This window comes from Globicephala melas, chromosome 10, assembly GCF_963455315.2.
Source record: "Globicephala melas chromosome 10, mGloMel1.2, whole genome shotgun sequence".
Classification (NCBI taxonomy): domain Eukaryota; kingdom Metazoa; phylum Chordata; class Mammalia; order Artiodactyla; family Delphinidae; genus Globicephala; species Globicephala melas.
In genome coordinates this window covers 95,184,023-95,202,758 of record NC_083323.1, presented here as the reverse complement: position 1 = coordinate 95,202,758, position 18,736 = coordinate 95,184,023, and the positions used below count along the sequence as shown (strand labels likewise).

Here is an 18,736-nt window from a genome sequence, read left to right as displayed (position 1 = left end):
TCTATTTAGGTTTAGATAAGGTTTTCAGTATTTCCCAAGCTGATAGAGTCTTTGACAAGGATTTCCTTCTGGGTGGAGGTTTTCCTAATACTTCACTTTGCTGTTAATAAATTTCTTTTTTAAGCTGAATTTGTCTTTGGAAAATTGGTTAGACTTATGACCCTGGAAGTCTGGTCTGCCTTGGAGGGAGAAATGAACTTGAAAAGAATTACTGTGAAGTGAGGGATACAAGCCTTTAACATAGAAAATTAAAATAATGGCCCATAATCAATACAGCATGCTTTGTGACAGAGTATTTGTAGACTAGATTTATATCAGAAATTCAACAAAATTACACATCATCACTACCTTATCCCCTAACATCATCTAAATGTATAACTTTTAGTAGATGTAGGGGTCCATGACCCAGGGGGGAAAAAAAATCTTTAGAGACGGAATGAAATTATATGCAATAGTAGTGATTCTGTTCCACTTCTAATGGGGGCTGAAATGGCCATGTACCCTCCAGGTACGAAATCCCATAGGCTATTGGAAAGATGAGTGCATACCCTCTGGCATCTGGATTCCTTCTCCTTGGGATATGTTTACACACTTCTTTAAATACTTCACAGTGATAATTCTCCCATAGAAACATGAATAATGTTCCTTGACCTGAATGTCATATAATCTAAAAATTGTCTATAGATAGAACTTTTTCACTGGTGCCAGGAAGTCAGCTTAGGCTCACTATATCCATTCTAAGCTTACGAAAGAGAGCTTTAAACTTCTTTGGCATGCCAAAAATCTAGGTTTGAATTAAATGACTAATGCTTTACCTAGTTTTTACCATGACTTCTCTCTGCCAGAATCTTTTCAATTCATCCTCAGCCAAAGCTGTCATCCATCCTGGCAACGTACCTTTTCACCTCCCCACACCTCATGTCTTTGCTTTTCCAGTCCTTTGGCTGCCCTCCTGTTTCTTCCTTCACATACCTGTCTGACTGGTTCCTAGAAGCTTGGCTGAGATTTTTCTCTGCCATAAATCTGGCTACCACAAATTAAGGGCCCGGTGCCCAAACACACCTCTCTCAATGAAAATCTAAATAGATCTAATATATAAACAAAGAGAATACTTCTATTTTCTTTCTAAAAATAAATCATGCCTTGGCTTTTAAAGGAGAGAATGAAGAGCAGGTTGACAGAGAAAATAACTGGTTAGAACAGAAGTTAGGAAAAGACTTGAGGTAAGAATAGTTACTCAACCACGATAATATCAGAAAAAGCAACAACCTTATTTATCCACAAGGCAGTCCCTCGCCCCATCCGTAAAGGCTAATGAGGGCAGTTATCTTTTTTCTGTGCACTGATGTAATCTAAGCCTTCAGAACCGAGGCTGCACATAGTAGGTGCTCTAGAAATATTTGCCGAATGTTCAAAGACTAAGAGAATTAAAAACTGATAAAAAATGACAAAGGCCACAGCTTCACCAAATGTTTAGCCTTCCCAAACACAGCCCCATTGTTCTATTCTCTTTATACCCCTAGCCTTCTCGCTTGTTTCTGTCGTTCTCTTTTACATACATATTTAAATCTAAGAACACACACACACACACACACACACCCAAATCCCTGAAATAACAGACTGAAATGTGTTATTCAAAGCAAGTTATATTGGGCTGTTGCTTTTAAAGGAATGTCAACTCCTAACGGGTTTACTGTTTCTGTACAGCTTTCCCGCCTTCTCCGAGTGGAGGTGAGGGATGAGGAATGAAACAATCAACATTCTCTCTCCTTTTCCTCAATCTTTTTCTGTCCTTTTCTCTCCTTTCCTCGGCTTTATTTCCTTTTCCCGTCTGCTGTTTCTCTAGGGTTGTTGCTTGGTTTTCTCCCGCTCAGCCTGTTGGTCTCTTTGATCCTTTCTTTCTATCCCTTATTCCCAGAAGCTCCAGAAAAATACCTTCTTTTTTCCCCTTTTCCACGTCACTTCCCTCCCTTCTCCCATCTCCCTCTCCCTCTCTGTGAGAGGTGAGTTCCCCGCTAGAGGCCAGCACTTTCTCCGTTTCGTCCCTCCCACCGGCGAGCAGAACTCGGAGAGAAAGAAGGGGAAAAAAGAGGAGAAAGAGCGAGAGAGGGGAAAAAACACACAAAAAACCCCGGGGCCTAAGCGCGGAGGCCTGGCAGCAGCGTCGTCATGGCAACGGGCGCCGGCAGGAAACGAGGGACTCGCGGGAGGGAGGGGGGAGGGCGCCGAGGGGAGGGGGAGGGACGGGGGAGGGGTCCGGCTGCCCCGGAAGCACCTCCCCGCCAGCCCCCTCCTCCAGCCCGGCCCGCAGCCCCCGGCCTGCAGCCCCCACCCTCTCGGCCCGGCAGGAAGTGACAGGCCCCGAGCGAGCCCCGAAGGCCTGGCGGAGCCGCGGCCGGCCCGCACCCGGAGCGGCGGGAGGGGCGGGGAGCCGCTGCCGCGCCGGGCGCCTCCCACCCCGCTCTCGGCGCCCCCGCCCCTCCAGGAAGGGGAGGAGGCGAGGGGAGCCCGCCGCGGAGGCCGAGCGAGCCCCCCGCCCAGCCCGGCGCCGGGGGTCCCCGGCACGTGAGGTGGACGCCCCCCCGAGAGCGCTCGGGTGCAGAGCCAGGCGCGGAGGTAAGCGGGCGGCCGCGGGCCGGGCAGGGGCAGGACCTCCGGGGGCTTGGCTGCGCGGGGATGTTTCTTCCGCCACCTCGGGCTGTGGAACGCCCCAGGTACCTCCCCCGGCGTCTTTCCCTGCCTACCTCTGGCGCTCGCTCTGCGGTCCTTCCCTCTGCCTGTCCAGCCTCCCGCTCTTCTGTTCATTTCGCTGTGCTCACTGCTGTCCGTCCGTCACCCTAGTTGCTTCTGACCGCTCATTCTCTCATTCATTTTCCCGTCTCTGACTTTGGCTTTCCCACCCGAGCATGCTGTCTAGTTATCTCCCTGCTTTTTCTGGTCCGCTGGGTTCCTCAGCTTCCAGTTCCTCGACTTCTGTCTCTCTCCCCGCTCTCAGTAAGCACATTTCTCCGCTCACTTGGGTCGGTTCACTGCTGGCACCGCTCAGTCGACCCCCGTCCCGCGGTGTGATTGATCCCTCTTGCGAACGTCGTTCTCATCCAGGTTCTAGGTACAACAAGGACCCCTGGGGCGTCTCCTCTCCCTCTTCTTCACATGGCTTCCATTTCTTTGGCACAGCTTTCCCCGAACCACCCCCCTCCTCCCGCCCCCCTTGCTATGCCCCATCCTTCCTACGAGACAGTTTCGTGCTTGGGGAAATTGATTTCCTCCAACTCTTGGCTCGGTAGGCCGAGTACCAGGTCCACTTCAATATCCTCTTCCAGCTCCTTGCCAAAGGTCTGCTCCAACCCAACCACACACGCCCAAATGCTGTCTTTCAGGATGACCGTGGTTTAGTTACTTTGGGGACCTCTATGGGTCAGCTTCTCTTCCAGTTAAATTCTGAAAATTTAAATTCACTGTGCTTCCCAAACTTTTTGTTATCTTCACTTTGTGTATTTAATTTTACAGTCCCAACACTGATCATTAATGAATAGATTTATGTGCCTGGGATCCAGGAATCCTGGTTTTGATGACAGTTTCTCCTGATTTTATTAAAAACTTTAAGCTGGTCCCTTTCCACCTCTTTTCTGTTTCTCACTCTGAAAAATTAATAAGACTTCCATTTTGGGGGGAGATGAGGGATCGTACGTTTTATTAGCATTTTCACCCATGAAGGGAATTAATGTCCCCTCCAGGGTCTCCTCCTGTCTCTGAGTCCAGTGAACTAAGTCCGGTGATCTATACAGCTGTGCCGTGCTGCCTCTAACCCTTACCCACTTTTTTTCTTCACATGCTGATAATGAGGATTCATGGGTCTGTATCTGTTTAGTGCTTTAATATTTTGGCAAAAGATGTGGGGAGAAGATAGACTAGACTTGAAGCCAGTATGATTTCTTCTGTGTACTTGGGTTATATCCGTGTTTGCAGTAACATTTGCTATTCCTGTGCAACTGAATTCTTGGGGAATAAAGATGCAATCAGATGATACTGGGAATGGAATCATAAAAAATCTCCCCAACTTTATTTCCAAGCCCAAGCGTTTTGATTTTGTTTACTTTGTTTGTTTTGAATGCAGTCATTAAAATAGATCCACCCTAATAAAACTGTCGACACCCCTTAGCAGAAATTCTGGTTTGATGTTTACATTCCAAAACCAAATTGTGCTGTGCTGATCCGATATTTATAGCGGCTCCACGCCTCAAAAGTAGACAATATAGTATTTAGGTTTAACAGAAAAGGGGAAAAAAAAGAATGAACAAAAAAACCTTATTGTCATTTAGTGCTGCTTCAAAGGCATGTTTCTTCCTACTTCTCATCTGTCTCTTTGCTTGGTTCTTAGCAATGTTTTCATGTCTTTTTGCAAATTTTAGTGTAGACCCCAGAGGGTAAATTCTGACTACTTTAGTGGACTCAAAAGTTGAATCTTATTTTCTTGAAGATTTTCATTGTTGTCTTTACTGTGTTTAATACCTGTAAGTCATTTGTTAAAATGATGTATTATACTTATTTGTGAAGCCTTCCTTGCAAACAGGGAAACTGAGGTTATAAGAAGGGAAAGTGACATGTCCAAGGTGTTACAAGTAGCCTGAGTGGGAACCAGGCAGCTCTTCGGGCGATATGGGCTGTAGGCTAGTTCTTCTGTCTCCTAGTTTTATGCCTTTCTATGATGCATTCAATGTATTGATATCTGTATCTTAAGCCCCTCCTCCATAAAATGATGACAGTGAATACTCAAAGTGAGTGACACTGCCTTAATCATAGATTGTTTTTGGTTTGAAGAAGCATGTCCTAGTGTAAAGATTTGATACTTAACTAGGACAACTTTAACTTCAGAAAACCTCATTTCCACAATTGTAAAGTGGGGATAATTATATTTACTGTAAAGCACTGAGAGATAATGGAGCTGAAGAGCCTAGCCCAGTGAGAGGAGGCACCTAGTGGCTTCTCAGTAAATGGTGACCATTGTTAATAAGATAATGCTGATAATGGTGTTGCACATGCAGAGAGAGATGAGATAACAGTAAATTTCAAATGGGACGATTTTAAACTATTTAAAAGTGTTATGGGGATATAAGGTGGCCTTACTATTAGGAGGAACCGCCTTACATTCTGGCCATTTTATATTTAAGGGCATGAGGGAATAGGTAAAAGTTGTTTATTTTGAGACACTGCTTAGCTTTAAAAGGTGGTGTGGGGAAGTTATGGTTATAAGAGTATATTGAAGATCTGGTAGTTATTAAACTGGAGAAATCATGGTTTATGGAAGAAGAGGAAGGTTCTTAGATAACTTGAATAATGACATGAAATAGTAGTTTGAGATCGGGTGTAAATTTGGATCCTTTGCTGCTTCCATCTAGGTCTCGAGTCGGAGCGCCAGCCTCGGGCTCCCTGGACCTCCATCATGGAGACTGAGAGTGAGCAGAGCTCCAACTCCACCAATGGGAGCTCCGGCTCTGGGGGCAGCTCTCGGCCCCAGATAGCTCAGATGTCACTGTACGAACGGCAAGCAGTGCAGGTGAGGCTTAGCTCTGAGGGGCTGTGATCTGTGAGCATTGGCTTGGGGTGGGCAAGGATGCAGGAAGATAATTGCCCTTGGTTCCTTTCCAGCAAACGCGGGGAGTTGGATTAGGTGACAACTAAGGTCCCTTCCAGTTCTGAGAATCTTAGGAGTTCACACCAGTTTGAGCAAGGAGGCAGAATGAGATTCAGTCTTTAAGGTTTTTATGCCATTCAGTTCATGTTGCTAGATTCTAACTAACCATTTCTCTTTATGGATTGTCAGGTTTTTAATTTTTGGTCTTTCTTGAAAATCATCCTGAGTAATGGAAGTTAAGAACTTTTACTTAAAATATTTTAGCTACTAGAATAACTATGCACATCCTAAGACTGGTCCTAATTATTAAAAAGAATACAGTAGTATCCTGAAGTTAATGTTAAAACTGAATTACCAGTATCATCTTGATAAACACCCATTAGTATTATGCTGTAGGTGTTTGAAAATGCCAGTTACTTGAAAATTTTACCTGATACAGTCTTTCATAAGTGACCGTTTACTCTATTTTTCATTGTATCCAACCCCTTAGGATTCTGTCACCTTTATTGTATCCCTAGAATATGGTCTTTTATTTTCTTCTTCTCTTTACATTAATCAACATCCCATTTATTTTCAAACCAGTTTAGTCCTAATTCTTTGTTATATCGTATATTAACAGATTCCTTTTGGGAAATAAGAGTTCATGTGAGTTACACTGCTTTACTTTTCAAGAATAGAGCACAGCAGAATTAACTGCTTGTCTACTTTTTAAGGACTTACTGGTTCTGATATAAAAATGGACAAATCAGATGTTGACAGTTTAACCAGATACCCATCTTCCTTTGTTTCCCTCCTTCCCACATGTCCCTTTCAGAGGATCACAGTGATTTCCATAGAATAGGAGTTAGGAGTGATTCTTCTTTTTTTCCTGGCCACGCCATGCGGCTTGCGGGATGTTAGTTCCCCGACGAGGGATCGAACCCGTGCCCCTGCATTGGGAGCAAGGAATCTTAACCACTGGACCGCCAGGCAAGTCCCAGGAGTGATTCATTCTAAGTGGATTGATCCCTGCTCTTTCTTCCTAGGCTCTGCAGGCACTGCAGCGTCAGCCCAACGCGGCTCAGTATTTCCACCAGTTCATGCTCCAGCAGCAGCTCAGCAATGCCCAGCTGCACAGCCTGGCTGCCGTCCAGCAGGTGAGAGGTCAGCAGCTAGCTGGCCCAGGAGGGAGGGAACAGGCACTACAGGTGGGTCGGGGCACGCTACCTTCTCCGCTGAGCCAGGCTGGAAACAGTCTCCTCTGCCTCCTGTCCTCCTGCAGGAGGCTGAAGGGACCTTAGTGTCTGGGCTCTCAGTAAGAACTGTGGGGAAACTACCTTTTAGAGGTAGCATGGCTTTGTGCTAGACCTGTACCGTCCAGTATGGTAGCCATTAGCCACAGGTAGCTATTGAGCACTTAAAATACAGCTAGTGCAAACGGAGGTGTGCGAAAAGATTTTGGATTTCAGAGACTTAGTGTGAAAAAAAAATTTCAGTAGTTTGTTTATGTTGGTTACATGTTGAAATGAGATAGATCAGCTTGAATAAAGTAAATTATTAAAGTTTACTTCTCCTGTTTCTCTTCACTTTTCGAGAAATGTTCATACTAGATTATATATGTGGCTCGTATTATATTTGTATTGATTGGGCAGCACTGGGTTGGACTTAGCAGTGACTCATGATGTCACCTGACCAAAGTTTCTTGCAGCTAAAAGAAAGTGGGAGGAAGAGAGTGGGTTGCCTGCCTGCCCCGGCTGGGTATGTGGGAGTTATTGGGTTAGCATATGTGACAACATGAGGGTAATTGGGATTGTGAAGACACTGGTCCTTGCTCCATAGTAGAGGCTCTCAGTTCTTACCTGAGATCTCTATTATATTTTGTGCCTGTGATCTATTACTGGCAGATTCAGAGCCTTTTCCTTCATTGTCTCTGCTCTTTCTTGTCTTCTTTCCCCTCTAACAGGCCACGATTGCTGCCAGTCGGCAGGCCAGCTCCCCAAACACCAGCCCTGCCCAGCAGCAGACCACCACCACCCAGGCCTCCGTGAGTACTGCCCCTCCCCTCCGAGGGGCTTTCCTCTCTGGGTCTTTGTCTCTGGGTTAAACTACTTTGTGCTGCTGGTCTGAGAGTGTTTATTGAGCCGTCAATGGTATTTACTGCCCTTACGTAGAGAATATTAGTAAAATGGAAAGTAACCAGCTTGGATCTGTATAGGAGTCTTAACGAGGAGATCTAAGAAAGGAGGAGGAAAATCCTGCGTAGGCGGTAGCAAAGCCTTGAATGAGAAGTAAGGTCGGTTCCGTTTCGTTCCTTTGCCTTCTCAACTGTTACGCTGGTGGTTAGGGACTGGTTTGGTGATACCCTCCAGTAGCCGGATGACAGTAATGGATAGCAAGGTATTATTCATTTCCTCCTGACTCTGTGAAAGTGAGATACTCTGTTCTTGACCGCATCACTCTGAATTTGTCAGTCGTGTATATTTCCTTTTACCTCTCCCCAATCCTGAGTCCTGGTTCCTTTCTGTACCACACAGATCAATCTGGCCACCACGTCGGCCGCCCAGCTCATCAGCCGATCCCAGAGTGTGAGCTCTCCCAGTGCTACCACTTTGACCCAATCTGTGCTACTGGGGAACACCACCTCCCCACCCCTCAACCAGTCCCAGGCCCAGATGTATCTACGGGTAAGCCAAAGCCACAGTCGCTGTTGCCCCAGGGGCATAAATGTCCTGTGTCTTATTGAGTGAAAGCTATTTTTTATTTTTTTGGCCATACCACGCAGCTTATGGGATCTTAGCTCCTCGACTAGGGATTGAACCCGGGCCCGCAGTAGTAAAAGCGCCGGGTCCTAACCACTGACCACCAGGGAATGCCCAGAGTGAAAGCTGTTTTATTTAATCATGGTTACCCAGATGTTTTAAGACAAGCTGATCTGCTTCTTCTGCTTCTTCTGCCTTACTTAACCTCTAGAAGTGATGCTTAGTGTTTACAGGTAGCCTGCAGATTATTGAGATCCTAAGTTAGAAGATGTTCACCTTAGTATTTGAGAAATTTGCGTCAGATAATAGTCTAATCTTTAAACCTATGACTCAAGTACACGAATCCTAAGTGTTATGTCTTGGCCTGTCTGCTTACTACATATAGACACTTGCTCCACAATCCTCATTGTCTCAACTTCTTTGACGTTTGATTCTTTGTTATCAGTGTATAGTTTTATACACGTTCTAGGTTTTCTTCGGATGCTTCATCGCACGTGGAAAATAAGGGTCTCCTGGGTTGGTGTGGAAAGGGGCAGGGCTTAGCTGTTTCGTATCTTCTGTTTATTTTGTCTTGTGGTCCCTCCCTTCCGTCTCTTCTGTCTCTCTTCTTTTCCTCTTGCTCTCTTCCCTCTGCTCGTCCTCTTCCTCCTCCTTGCCAGCCACAGCTGGGAAACCTGTTGCAGGTAAACCGGACCCTGGGCCGGAATGTGCCTCTAGCCTCCCAGCTCATCCTGATGCCCAACGGGGCGGTGGCCGCGGTCCAGCAGGAGGCGCCATCTGCTCAGCCTCCGGGAGTTCACGCAGATGCCGATCAGGTCAGTGGCGACCACTTGACCTGTGGACTGACGCTGGGGAGGGTGAAGGGAATGGCCTCGGACCAGGGCCCACCCTTCCACCCCATTACCACTTTTCAGAATCCTTTTTAAAAAAAATTTCTGTAGAACTTGAATACCTTACACCTTTTTAGTTCTTTGAGTTAGGAAGGGAAGTAGACTTGACTGAAAACAGCCCTGTGGATGTGGGAAGCCTTATTCTTAATACAGCACATATGTCCTTACCCTTCTTTTAGCCCTCCATGGCTCAGTTTCATTCAGGAAGTCTTAGTTCTCTCTTCTTGCAGTACTGTCTCTGTAAGATAAGGGATGGTTGAGGGAATTCTAGTTAGACACACGTGAAGCTGACCTGGCTGAGTTACTGGCAAAACACTTGATTCCTTGTCTTTATGAGTCACTGTAGCTCTCAACCTTCAGCAGTCTGTTTCCGCTCACTGTGTTCGCAGTAAGGTCTTTCTCACCACTGCTTCCCATGCCTTATCTCCAGTGTGTGTGTGTGTGTGTGTGTGGTGTGTGTGTGTGTGTGTGTGGTGTGTGTGTGTGTGTGTGTGTGTGTGTGTGTGTGTGTACATATATAGAGAGCCTGAATGTTTTAGCTTCTTACGGGTGGGATACAAACTGGGATCTCATAGTACTCGTTTCATTCTTTTAGTTTATCAGTCAGCAAGTAAATATTGCGCTCTCTCTTTTGATGTGCTCAGGTATATACTAGAAACTGGGGGATTGAAAAATGAGTCAAGTCTTCAAAGAGCTTAGAGAAGAAAGAAGTGCAAAAGTAAACAGTACCAACTTTGAGTGATGCAGCAGTTTAGGGAAGAGTTGCCTGCATTTCTTTTCAGTGACTTTTAGGAACATGAACAGATTCTTAAAGGACGGGTAGGATTTGATTTGGGGTAAGAAGAACACTGGAGAGAGAACAGTATGTGTAAAGGCCTATCTCACGTACGTGAAGATGATTTGGGGATGAGTGAATAAAGTGGAGACAGCAGGCCTGTGGCTGGAAAGGTCGTTGTTAGGGAGAAGTCTGAAAGCCAGGTAACTTCACAGGTAGCAGTGGCACTGCTGGCTTGAAAGGCAGATTGATAGGGTCAGGAAAATCCTTGAGAAAGAATCATTTAGGAACACGTGCCTGGAGAAGAAAGAGAAATGAGGGGACCTGCTAAGAAACTGCTGAGGTCATTTAGTTACAAGGTAAGGCCTTTGGTTTAGACTACAGTGATAACTGTGGAATCAGAGGATGAGGTGGAGCCTGCTTCCATAGCAATTCTTCCATTTATCCATCTATTTATTCATCAGATATTTGTGTGTCAGTGTGTGGACGGACAGAGCAGTGGTTGAAAGTGGGAATCTGATGTTTGGGTCAGATTCCAACTCCATGACTTAGTGTGACCCCTGCAAATGGCCTAACATTTTTAGCCACAATTTCTTCATCTATTAAATAGCTGTTATAAAATACTTACCTCAGAGTGTGTTGTGAGGCCCAAGGGAGTTGATGTGTGTAAGCGTTTGAAGAGTGCCTGGACACAGCATAGTGAGTGTTTTTAAGAGTTTAGCCCTCATTACGATCAGATATCAGACGTTCCTTGGCCTTGAATGTCCAAGGTCATGATCACTGGACTGATGGAGATGACACATCATCAAAGCACATTGAACAGATAATCACCTGAATAGTTTAGTGATTGCTTCATTAGAAAGTACAGTGTGCTGGGACTTCCCTGGTGGTGCAGTGGTTAAGAATCCGCCTGCCAATGCAGGGGACACAGGTTCGAGCCCTGGTCCAGGAAGATCCCACATGCCGCGGAGCAACTAAGCCCGTGCGCCACAACTACTGAGCCTGCTCTCTAGAGCCCACGAGCCACGACTACTGAGCCCATGTGCTGCAACTACTGAAGCCCGCCTGCCTAGAGCCCGTGCTCCACAGCAAGAGAAGCCACCGCAACGAGAAGCCCTCGTACCGCAACGAAGAGTAGCCCCCTGTCACCGCAGCTAGAGAAAGCCTGCACGCAGCAACGAAGACCCAATGCAGCCAAAAATAAATAAATAAATTTATATTAAAAAAAAAAGTACAGAGTGCTCTGAAAACATAGAAAGGGACTTAATTTAGCCTTGGGATGGGGGTAGAAGTCAAGAAGGCGTTCCCGAGGAGATGGCAGTTAAATGGGGGCCTGTAGAAGTTAGTCAGGGGAAGACATGGAATGAGAGTGAAGGCAGGGCCCCCCCCATGTCCAGAGACCTGAGGAGGGAAGGGACTTTGTATATTTGAGTCACTAAAAGAAGACCCGTGTTCCTGGAGCCTGGCGCTGGGGGATGGAGATGGCACTGGGGAGGTGGGGGAAACTAATCTTGCAGGGCCTTGGGGACTGTGTGTAGGATTGGGGGCTCTGTGTGAAGGCCAGTGGGAAATGGCAGTGACTTGGAGACTTGAGGGTTTAAAAAATTTTTTTTTTAGTTTAAGGACTATGTTGGCTCCTCTGGAGGATAAACGGAAATGGTGTGAGTGTGAATATAGGGAGGAAAACAGTGTTGTAAGAGTTTAGGGGGAAGACGTTTGGATTAGGTGGTAGCAATGTAGATGGACAGAAATGAGTAGATTGGAGAAAAACTTCGAAGATCATTGGAAAGGGAGGCCTGACCCAGTGGATGGGGGAGTGGGGGGAGGTGCCAGAGCTGGGATCTGACATGGCCTGAGGGGCCAGGAGCGCTGTGAATGCGGTGAAGAATGCCGGGAAGTGGACGCAGGGTGAAGTTCACTTGAGGATGTGCCGACCTAGCAGTGCTTGTGAGCCGCCCACGAGGAGGTCTCGGGTCAGCAGTCTGATGTACACAGTGCTCAGCTCGGAGAAGTCTGACTGAGTTGGAGATGAACAGACAGGAGTAGTGTGCGTGGAGATAATAAGAGAAGTCAAGCACCGGAAACCGCTTGGGGAGCTGGTACGGATCGAGAAGAGAAAATCCTTCAAGCTGGAGCCCCGAGGTTTAGAATGAGCCCTTAGAAAATAGAGCAGCCCCAGGTGGAGTAGAGGGTGGTGGGCTGGCAGAGGGGAGGAGGCAAGAGTGACAGACAAGATCTGGATTGTGCAGGGTCACGAAGACAAGGGAGCCGAATGTTATGAAAGTGGAGGGGGTCCTCTGTCCAGTTCAGTGGAGAGGGCGGGAGAGCTGGACTTAGGTCTGTGGGTGGAGAGCCCTTCCGGGGGAGTCGGGGGCTGAAGCCAGAGGAGTGGTGTGACTTGAGGAATGACTGGGTGGTGGGAGTCGGTGCGGTGGTTGTAAACAATTATTAAGAGATTAGCAAGAACAGGAGAGGAGGGTGAAGCTGGGCTTGGGAATGGGGTTCCGCTTGGTGATGGCAGGGAGCCAGTAGAGGAGAGGTTGAAGCAGGAGGAGGGGATGGGACCCTCAGCCTGGAGAAGGACGGCCCTTGGCGAGGAGGAAGGAGAGGGAGAGGGGGTGGTAAGTGACGGGGGCAGGTGCAGGGGCAGGTTTGGTGGAACTGCTGAAGCATCGCGCACATCTAGTGGTTTTATTGTCTCTGCTGGAGTGAACAGTGACAGGGGAAAGAGGAAGTGGTTCTGAGGTACAAGGAGAGGAGGAAAGTTTTAAATAGCCATTATGGAAAGGAAGCCGGTTAGAAAAGGTAAGAAGTATATAAGCGCCCCAGCACCCAATCCTGATGATTCTTGTAAATCTCTCTCAGAAGCTATTGCCTCTTCTTCTTTATTACTGTTGTCTGAATTCGGGTTCTTTTTGTTTTTCGCCTGAATTACTGTACTAGTTTCCTAATTGGTCTCTTGACTTCAGCCATATCTACTTCTAATCCTCTCCCACATTACTAACAGAATAAGTTTTTTAATAAGGAGATATATGTTGTTACTAACATTATTTTTAATTGTACCTCTGGTGTACAGAATTTGATAAATCATAATCCTTGGCTCATGGCCTCCTCTCATCAATGGTCTACTTTTTAAAAATATTTACTCAGTAAGTTTTAATCATGTAATAAGCCATCCCCAGTTCCATCCACTGCCTCCCCTTACCCATGATTCCTAGGTTCATCCTTCCCTGTGTCCCTTTTTATATAGTTTTATTGCCTTTACGTATATTTCTAAAATGTACTTTTATTATGGAACATTTCAGACATAAACAAAAATATAAAGAAATATGAATCTCCATGTACTTAACCATCCAGCGTCAGCATTTATAAACATGTGGCCAATCTCTCCAGACCCCCTTCCCTTCACCTGTGGATTATTCAGAAGCAAATTCCAGATACCATATCATTCATATATATATATATATATATATATATATACACACACACACACATATATGTCTAATTTATATTTAAATTTATAAGGTACTTGTGTGTAGTCTTTTTGGGAATGATTTCTTAATAGCTTATTGTCAAAATCCGTCTGTATTGTTGTATGTCATTGTACTTTATTCATTTTGATTTCTATGTAATATTCCATCGTGTAAATATACTACACATCTTAATTCATCTTCTCTTCTGATTATGGCCATTCAGTTGGTTTCCAGGCTTTTATTATCATGACTAGTGCTGCTGTGACCATTCTTAACACAAGCCACCCATTGTATACGGCGAGCATTTCTCTTATGGGATTCCTGGGTTATTAGAGTGTGTGTGAATAGTCACCTTTAGGATATGATGCCAAACTGTTTTCCAAAGTGGTTGTACTGATTTATACTTTCATCAGCAGTGTTTAAAAGAATAGTTTCGACTATAGATTTGATCACGATCATTCTGATGCATATTCTTCAGTGGCTTCCTGTAATCCATTAAGTGCTCATCATTCCTTCTCTCTGTTCATACCTTGGAGCACTTACTATCTGTCAGGCACTGTGCTAGGTGCTGGGAATATAACAACAAAGAAGATGGAGAAACTTTGTCTCCAAAGTAAAGTTCAGGCTCTCTTTATTTTAACACACCAGGCCCTTCGAGATCTGTCCTCTTTCTAGCCTCAACCTACCTTCCTAGCTTCATTTCTTGCCATTTCCTCTAGTTCACCCCAAACATAATGAAGTATTTATAATTTCCAAAAATGCTGTGCTCTTTCTTGGCTCAGTGGTCTTGCAGTGTTGTCACCTATGTCTTCAAACCCCTGCCTTCACTATTACCTGTTGGTTCTCAGCTCAGACATCACCTGTTTTAGGACGTCTTCGCTAATCTCCCTAGTCTGAGTTAATCTCCTCTCTGTGCTCGTGTAGCACTGTGTGCCTATCTGTGCATAGTGTAATTTGGTTTTCTTGTCTTTTTTAGTAGAAAGTACTCATTAAAAGCAGGGGCTCGTGTCTTTCATCTCTGCATTCCCAGTATCCAGTGTGGTACCTGAAGCATAGTAGATGTTTTGTAGATGTTGAATGAATGAATGGAGAGGAAAGGGAAAATCGGAGACATTTTGAAGGAATAAAATAACCAAACTAGATGATGGATTTGATAGTGAGTGAAGGAGCCTGAAAAATCAAATATGACTTGAGTCCCTCCCTGGGAAGGCCTTCACTGTGTACGTTTGTATAGGACGGGGTACGAGTTGAGGGGGGCTGTGGAATATCTGTAGCTGTCGTCACTGCTTCGGAATCAGTCACAGAAATCTTTACCCTGAGTGCCCCCTGTTCCCCTTTTCTCAGTCTGTCTTTTGCTTCTTATCTTTCAGGTGCAGAACTTGGCAGTCAGGAACCAACAGGCCTCAGCCCAAGGACCCCAAATGCAAGGCTCTGCTCAGAAGGCCATTCCTCCTGGAGCCTCCCCTGTCTCCAGCCTCTCCCAGGCCTCTAGCCAGGCCCTCGCTGTGGCTCAGGCTTCCTCTGGGGCCTCAGGCCAGTCCCTCAACCTTAGTCAAGCTGGTGGAGGCAGTGGGAACAGCATCCCAGGGTCCATGGGTCCAGGTGGCCAGACACCTGGGGGCTTGGGTCAGTTGCCTTCCTCAGGAATGGGTGGTGGTGGGAGCTGTCCCAGGAAGGGCACAGGAGTGGTGCAGCCCTTGCCTGCAGCCCAGGCAGTGACTGTGAGTCAGGGCAGCCAGACAGAAGCAGAAAGTGCAGCGGCCAAGAAGGCAGAAGCAGATGGGACTGGTCAGCAGAGCGTGGGCATGAACCTGACACGGACAGCCACACCTGCTCCCAGCCAGACCCTTATTAGCTCAGGTAAGCTGTCACCTCTCATAATGTCATTGTTCTCTCGGGACTTGTTTGAAATCGTCAGAGTACATATCTTTGCCATTTTTCCTGCTTGTCTTGGTCCCGGACTAGTGGAAGGAAAGAGAATCTCATCAACCTTGATCATATTAGTCCAGGGAGACAGGACGACAGGTAACAGAGATGGATCTTGTCTGTTTCCACCAGGCAGCAGTCAGTTTACAAGTTGCCTTGTCCTCTCTTTCTTAGGTCCTGAGTTATTCAGTTTACTCACTCGAACCCTTCATTCACTTGGTTCTTTTTGAATTGCCTACTATGTTCTAGGAGGTGCTGGGACACACCTTTGAAAAACAGACTCCTCTGCTCACGGAGCTTACAGTTTAGCATAAGGGATGTGTTTAATGTTGGTTAGTTGGCCCAGTGTAGAGCAGAGGCTGTATAGGTGCCTTAGAGCACTTAGGATGAGCAAATAGAGCCATGGTTTAATACAGTCAACTTGTGATCATCTGTATCAATGATAAGGATAAAAAAGAATAAATAATAACGCCAAATAGTTCTTGATTTCAGACTGTGTATAGAGTTAGATGTGTGCACCTTACTTGGCAATGTTTATTTTTGCCTTCCTTGTTTCTAGTTCTTTAGTTGTTGCTATATTTGAATAATGTATTCACAAAATGTAACAGTTAATTATCAGTTTAATACCTAGTATTTACACACTGTAGCACTTCTGTTACCGAAGTGCTTTCATTTCACATATATCCTCTGGACGCTCTGGTAGAATATGGAGCGGGGAGATCCCAACTCTAGTTTACAGTGGAGGAAACTGGGTAAAGTCCGAGCTCGCAGCTGCTGACTCGTAAGACATCTTCTCATAGGCGGTGACCCAAACTGATAAATGTTGGAGACCGAGGCATTCACGGGAAGATGTTGGTATCTTTACCTCTGTGGACGTTTATTATTTCAGTGACTGCTAAGTGTTTCTCATGTGTCAGGCCCTGGGCTGGGTTCTAGGGATGTAAAAATGAATGAAACATGGCCTCAGTGCTTGAGGAGCTGAGTCTAATCGTGGAGAGGATGGGCCCGCCGTTGTCCTTGCTGAGTGCAAAGTAACAGAATTTAAGTAGAGCAAAAAAGTAAAAGTCAGATAAACGCAAGAAGTTACCGAGGACTCTTAACTGCTCGAGCAAGAGTGGTCTCTCCTGGAAACCTTTAAGACTGGGGTAGTTGGTAACGTCAGACTAGGAAGGAGTGTGAGCCAAGCAGCCGCCCGGGCCCCTCCAGGCTCGCCTTCCATTCGCCGTCTGGGTCCGCCTCGGAAGGGTGCTCTGGCTTCCCATTCCTGGGGCTACTGCTGATTTTCTGCCCCCCTCCCTCTTTGTCGCTTCGGGGCTGTCCCCGCAGCCACCTACACGCAGATCCAGCCCCACTCCCTGATCCAGCAGCAGCAGCAGATCCACCTGCAGCAGAAGCAGGTGGTGATCCAGCAGCAGATCGCCATCCACCACCAGCAGCAGTTCCCGCACCGCCAGGCGCAGCTGCTGCACACGGCCACCCACCTCCAGCTGGCCCAGCAGCAGCAGCAGCAGCAGCAGCAGCAGCAGCAGCAGCAGCAGGCCGCGCCCCTCCCTGCCCCCCCGCCCCCGCAGGGCCCCCCTGCCCAGCAGGCCCCGCCTTCGCAGTCCCAGCAGCCAGCCCAGACTCTGGTTGTCCAGCCCATGCTGCAGTCTTCGCCTTTGTCGCTCCCTCCTGACCCAGCCCCCAAGCCCCCCGTCCCCATCCAGTCCAAGCCACCTGTGGCCCCTGTCAAGCCTCCTCAGCTGGGGGCTGCCAAGATGTCAGCCACCCAGCAACCTCCGCCCCACATCCCCGTGCAAGTCGTAGGCACCCGGCAGCCAGGTACAGCCCAGGCCCAGGCTTTGGGGCTGGCCCAGCTGGCAGCCGCCGTGCCTGCTTCCCGGGGGATGACAGGCACAGTGCAGCCTGGCCAGGCCCACGTGGCCTCTTCGCCACCTTCATCCCAGGCCCCTGGTGCGCTGCAGGAGGGCCCGCCCGTGTTGGCTTCGGGGATGACCCTGGCTCCTGTGCAGGGAACGGCACATGTGGTGAAGGGGGCGGCTACCGCCTCCTCGCCTGTTGTGGCCCAGGTCCCTGCCGCCTTCTACATGCAGTCTGTGCACCTGCCGGTGAGTGATGCCTGATGGCTTTGAGGGCACTATCATCCTTGAGAGGACCTGAGTTTAATTTAGGAGGGGAATAAGGAGTTAGGAAGGTTAAGATACTGGTATTGATCACTGCTTCTTTTGTAAGAGAGAGACATGTTCATGGAAGGTTAAGATCCTGGCACGCACTTCTTCCTTTTGTAAGAGGGAGACATTAGTGTAGATAATACCTGAAGTTCATACTCCTAAATTTGCCACTGAAATTCTGTGTTTTTGGACCTGTACTAAGTTATATCAAGATATAGCCTTAACCACCAAAATTGATTTTTAGAAAAACAACAGTTAGTGGTTGGGCTGTTGATGAACCCAGGGTCTCCAGGTCTACGTGAGGACCTGGAGAAAATGTTGTATTTTTTGTCTTGATGTAGAAGTTACACTTCTTGGGAATGACCAGAAATTTTACTGTACTGTGGGAAGTATACAAATTGGGGAATCTAGAACTAAGAAAATTTTCTCTGACAGTATGGGAATAATTGTGTTTTCTTGTTACCCTTCACTCATAAATCTTTTCTTTCCTGTTCTTCACTTTATAGGGCAAACCCCAGACATTGCCTGTCAAACGCAAGGCTGAGTCAGAGGAGGAGAGAGACGATATCTCCACGTTGAGTTCAATGCTTCCTGCGAAGGCGTCTCCGGTAGTAGAGAGCCCGAAGGCCATGGAGGAGAAGGGCGGTCTTGGAGGTGAGTAACTGGCTTCTGCAGTGCTGCTGGAGTACATAGAAATTAGAGGAAAGTTCTGAGTGAGCTGAAAGATCACTCTGCCTCAGTAGGCTTGGTGGAGTAGATCCAAACACGGGGAATCCAGGGTGATCAAAAGGGAACATGTATTACTGTGGAAGATCAGGCTGACCTGGCTCATAGATGGATCAGCTAGGTCATCCCCTACCTGTCCCTGAATCTTGTGTTTATTTTCCAGACAAAGCTGAACCAGTGACCAGTGTGAATGCTGGTACCCCGAGCAGTGATGTAGTAGCCTTGGCTCCTGCCCCGTCAGCACCGCCTCCCACGCTGGCCATGGTGTCCAGACAGATGGGTGACTCCAAGCCCCCACAGGCCATTGTGAAGCCCCAGATTCTCACCCACATCATCGAAGGCTTCGTTATCCAGGAAGGAGCAGAACCTTTTCCGGTGAGGGCAGGGCCAGAAGGTGGGGCT

At 47.1% G+C, this 18,736-nt stretch overlaps 1 protein-coding gene across 6 annotated transcripts in view; it reads left to right on the top strand.

Moving 5' to 3' along the window:
* The first annotated feature begins 2,313 nt into the window (after positions 1-2,313).
* The window catches only part of PHC1 (polyhomeotic homolog 1), a 22,206-nt gene continuing 5,783 nt past the window's right edge, over positions 2,314-18,736 (top strand). The window contains exons 1-11 of one of the 6 annotated variants that reach the window (XM_060306281.2): positions 2,598-2,616; positions 3,738-3,855; positions 5,400-5,557; positions 6,661-6,771; positions 7,578-7,658; positions 8,149-8,298; positions 9,033-9,188; positions 14,882-15,371; positions 16,764-17,545; positions 18,115-18,262; positions 18,498-18,709. In XM_060306281.2, coding sequence (XP_060162264.1) covers positions 3,852-3,855; positions 5,400-5,557; positions 6,661-6,771; positions 7,578-7,658; positions 8,149-8,298; positions 9,033-9,188; positions 14,882-15,371; positions 16,764-17,545; positions 18,115-18,262; positions 18,498-18,709 — 2,292 coding nt within the window. In that variant the 5' untranslated portion in view covers positions 2,598-2,616; positions 3,738-3,851. The other 5 variants (XM_070046556.1, XM_030834493.2, XM_060306283.2 and 2 more) reach the window with 5 other exon arrangements.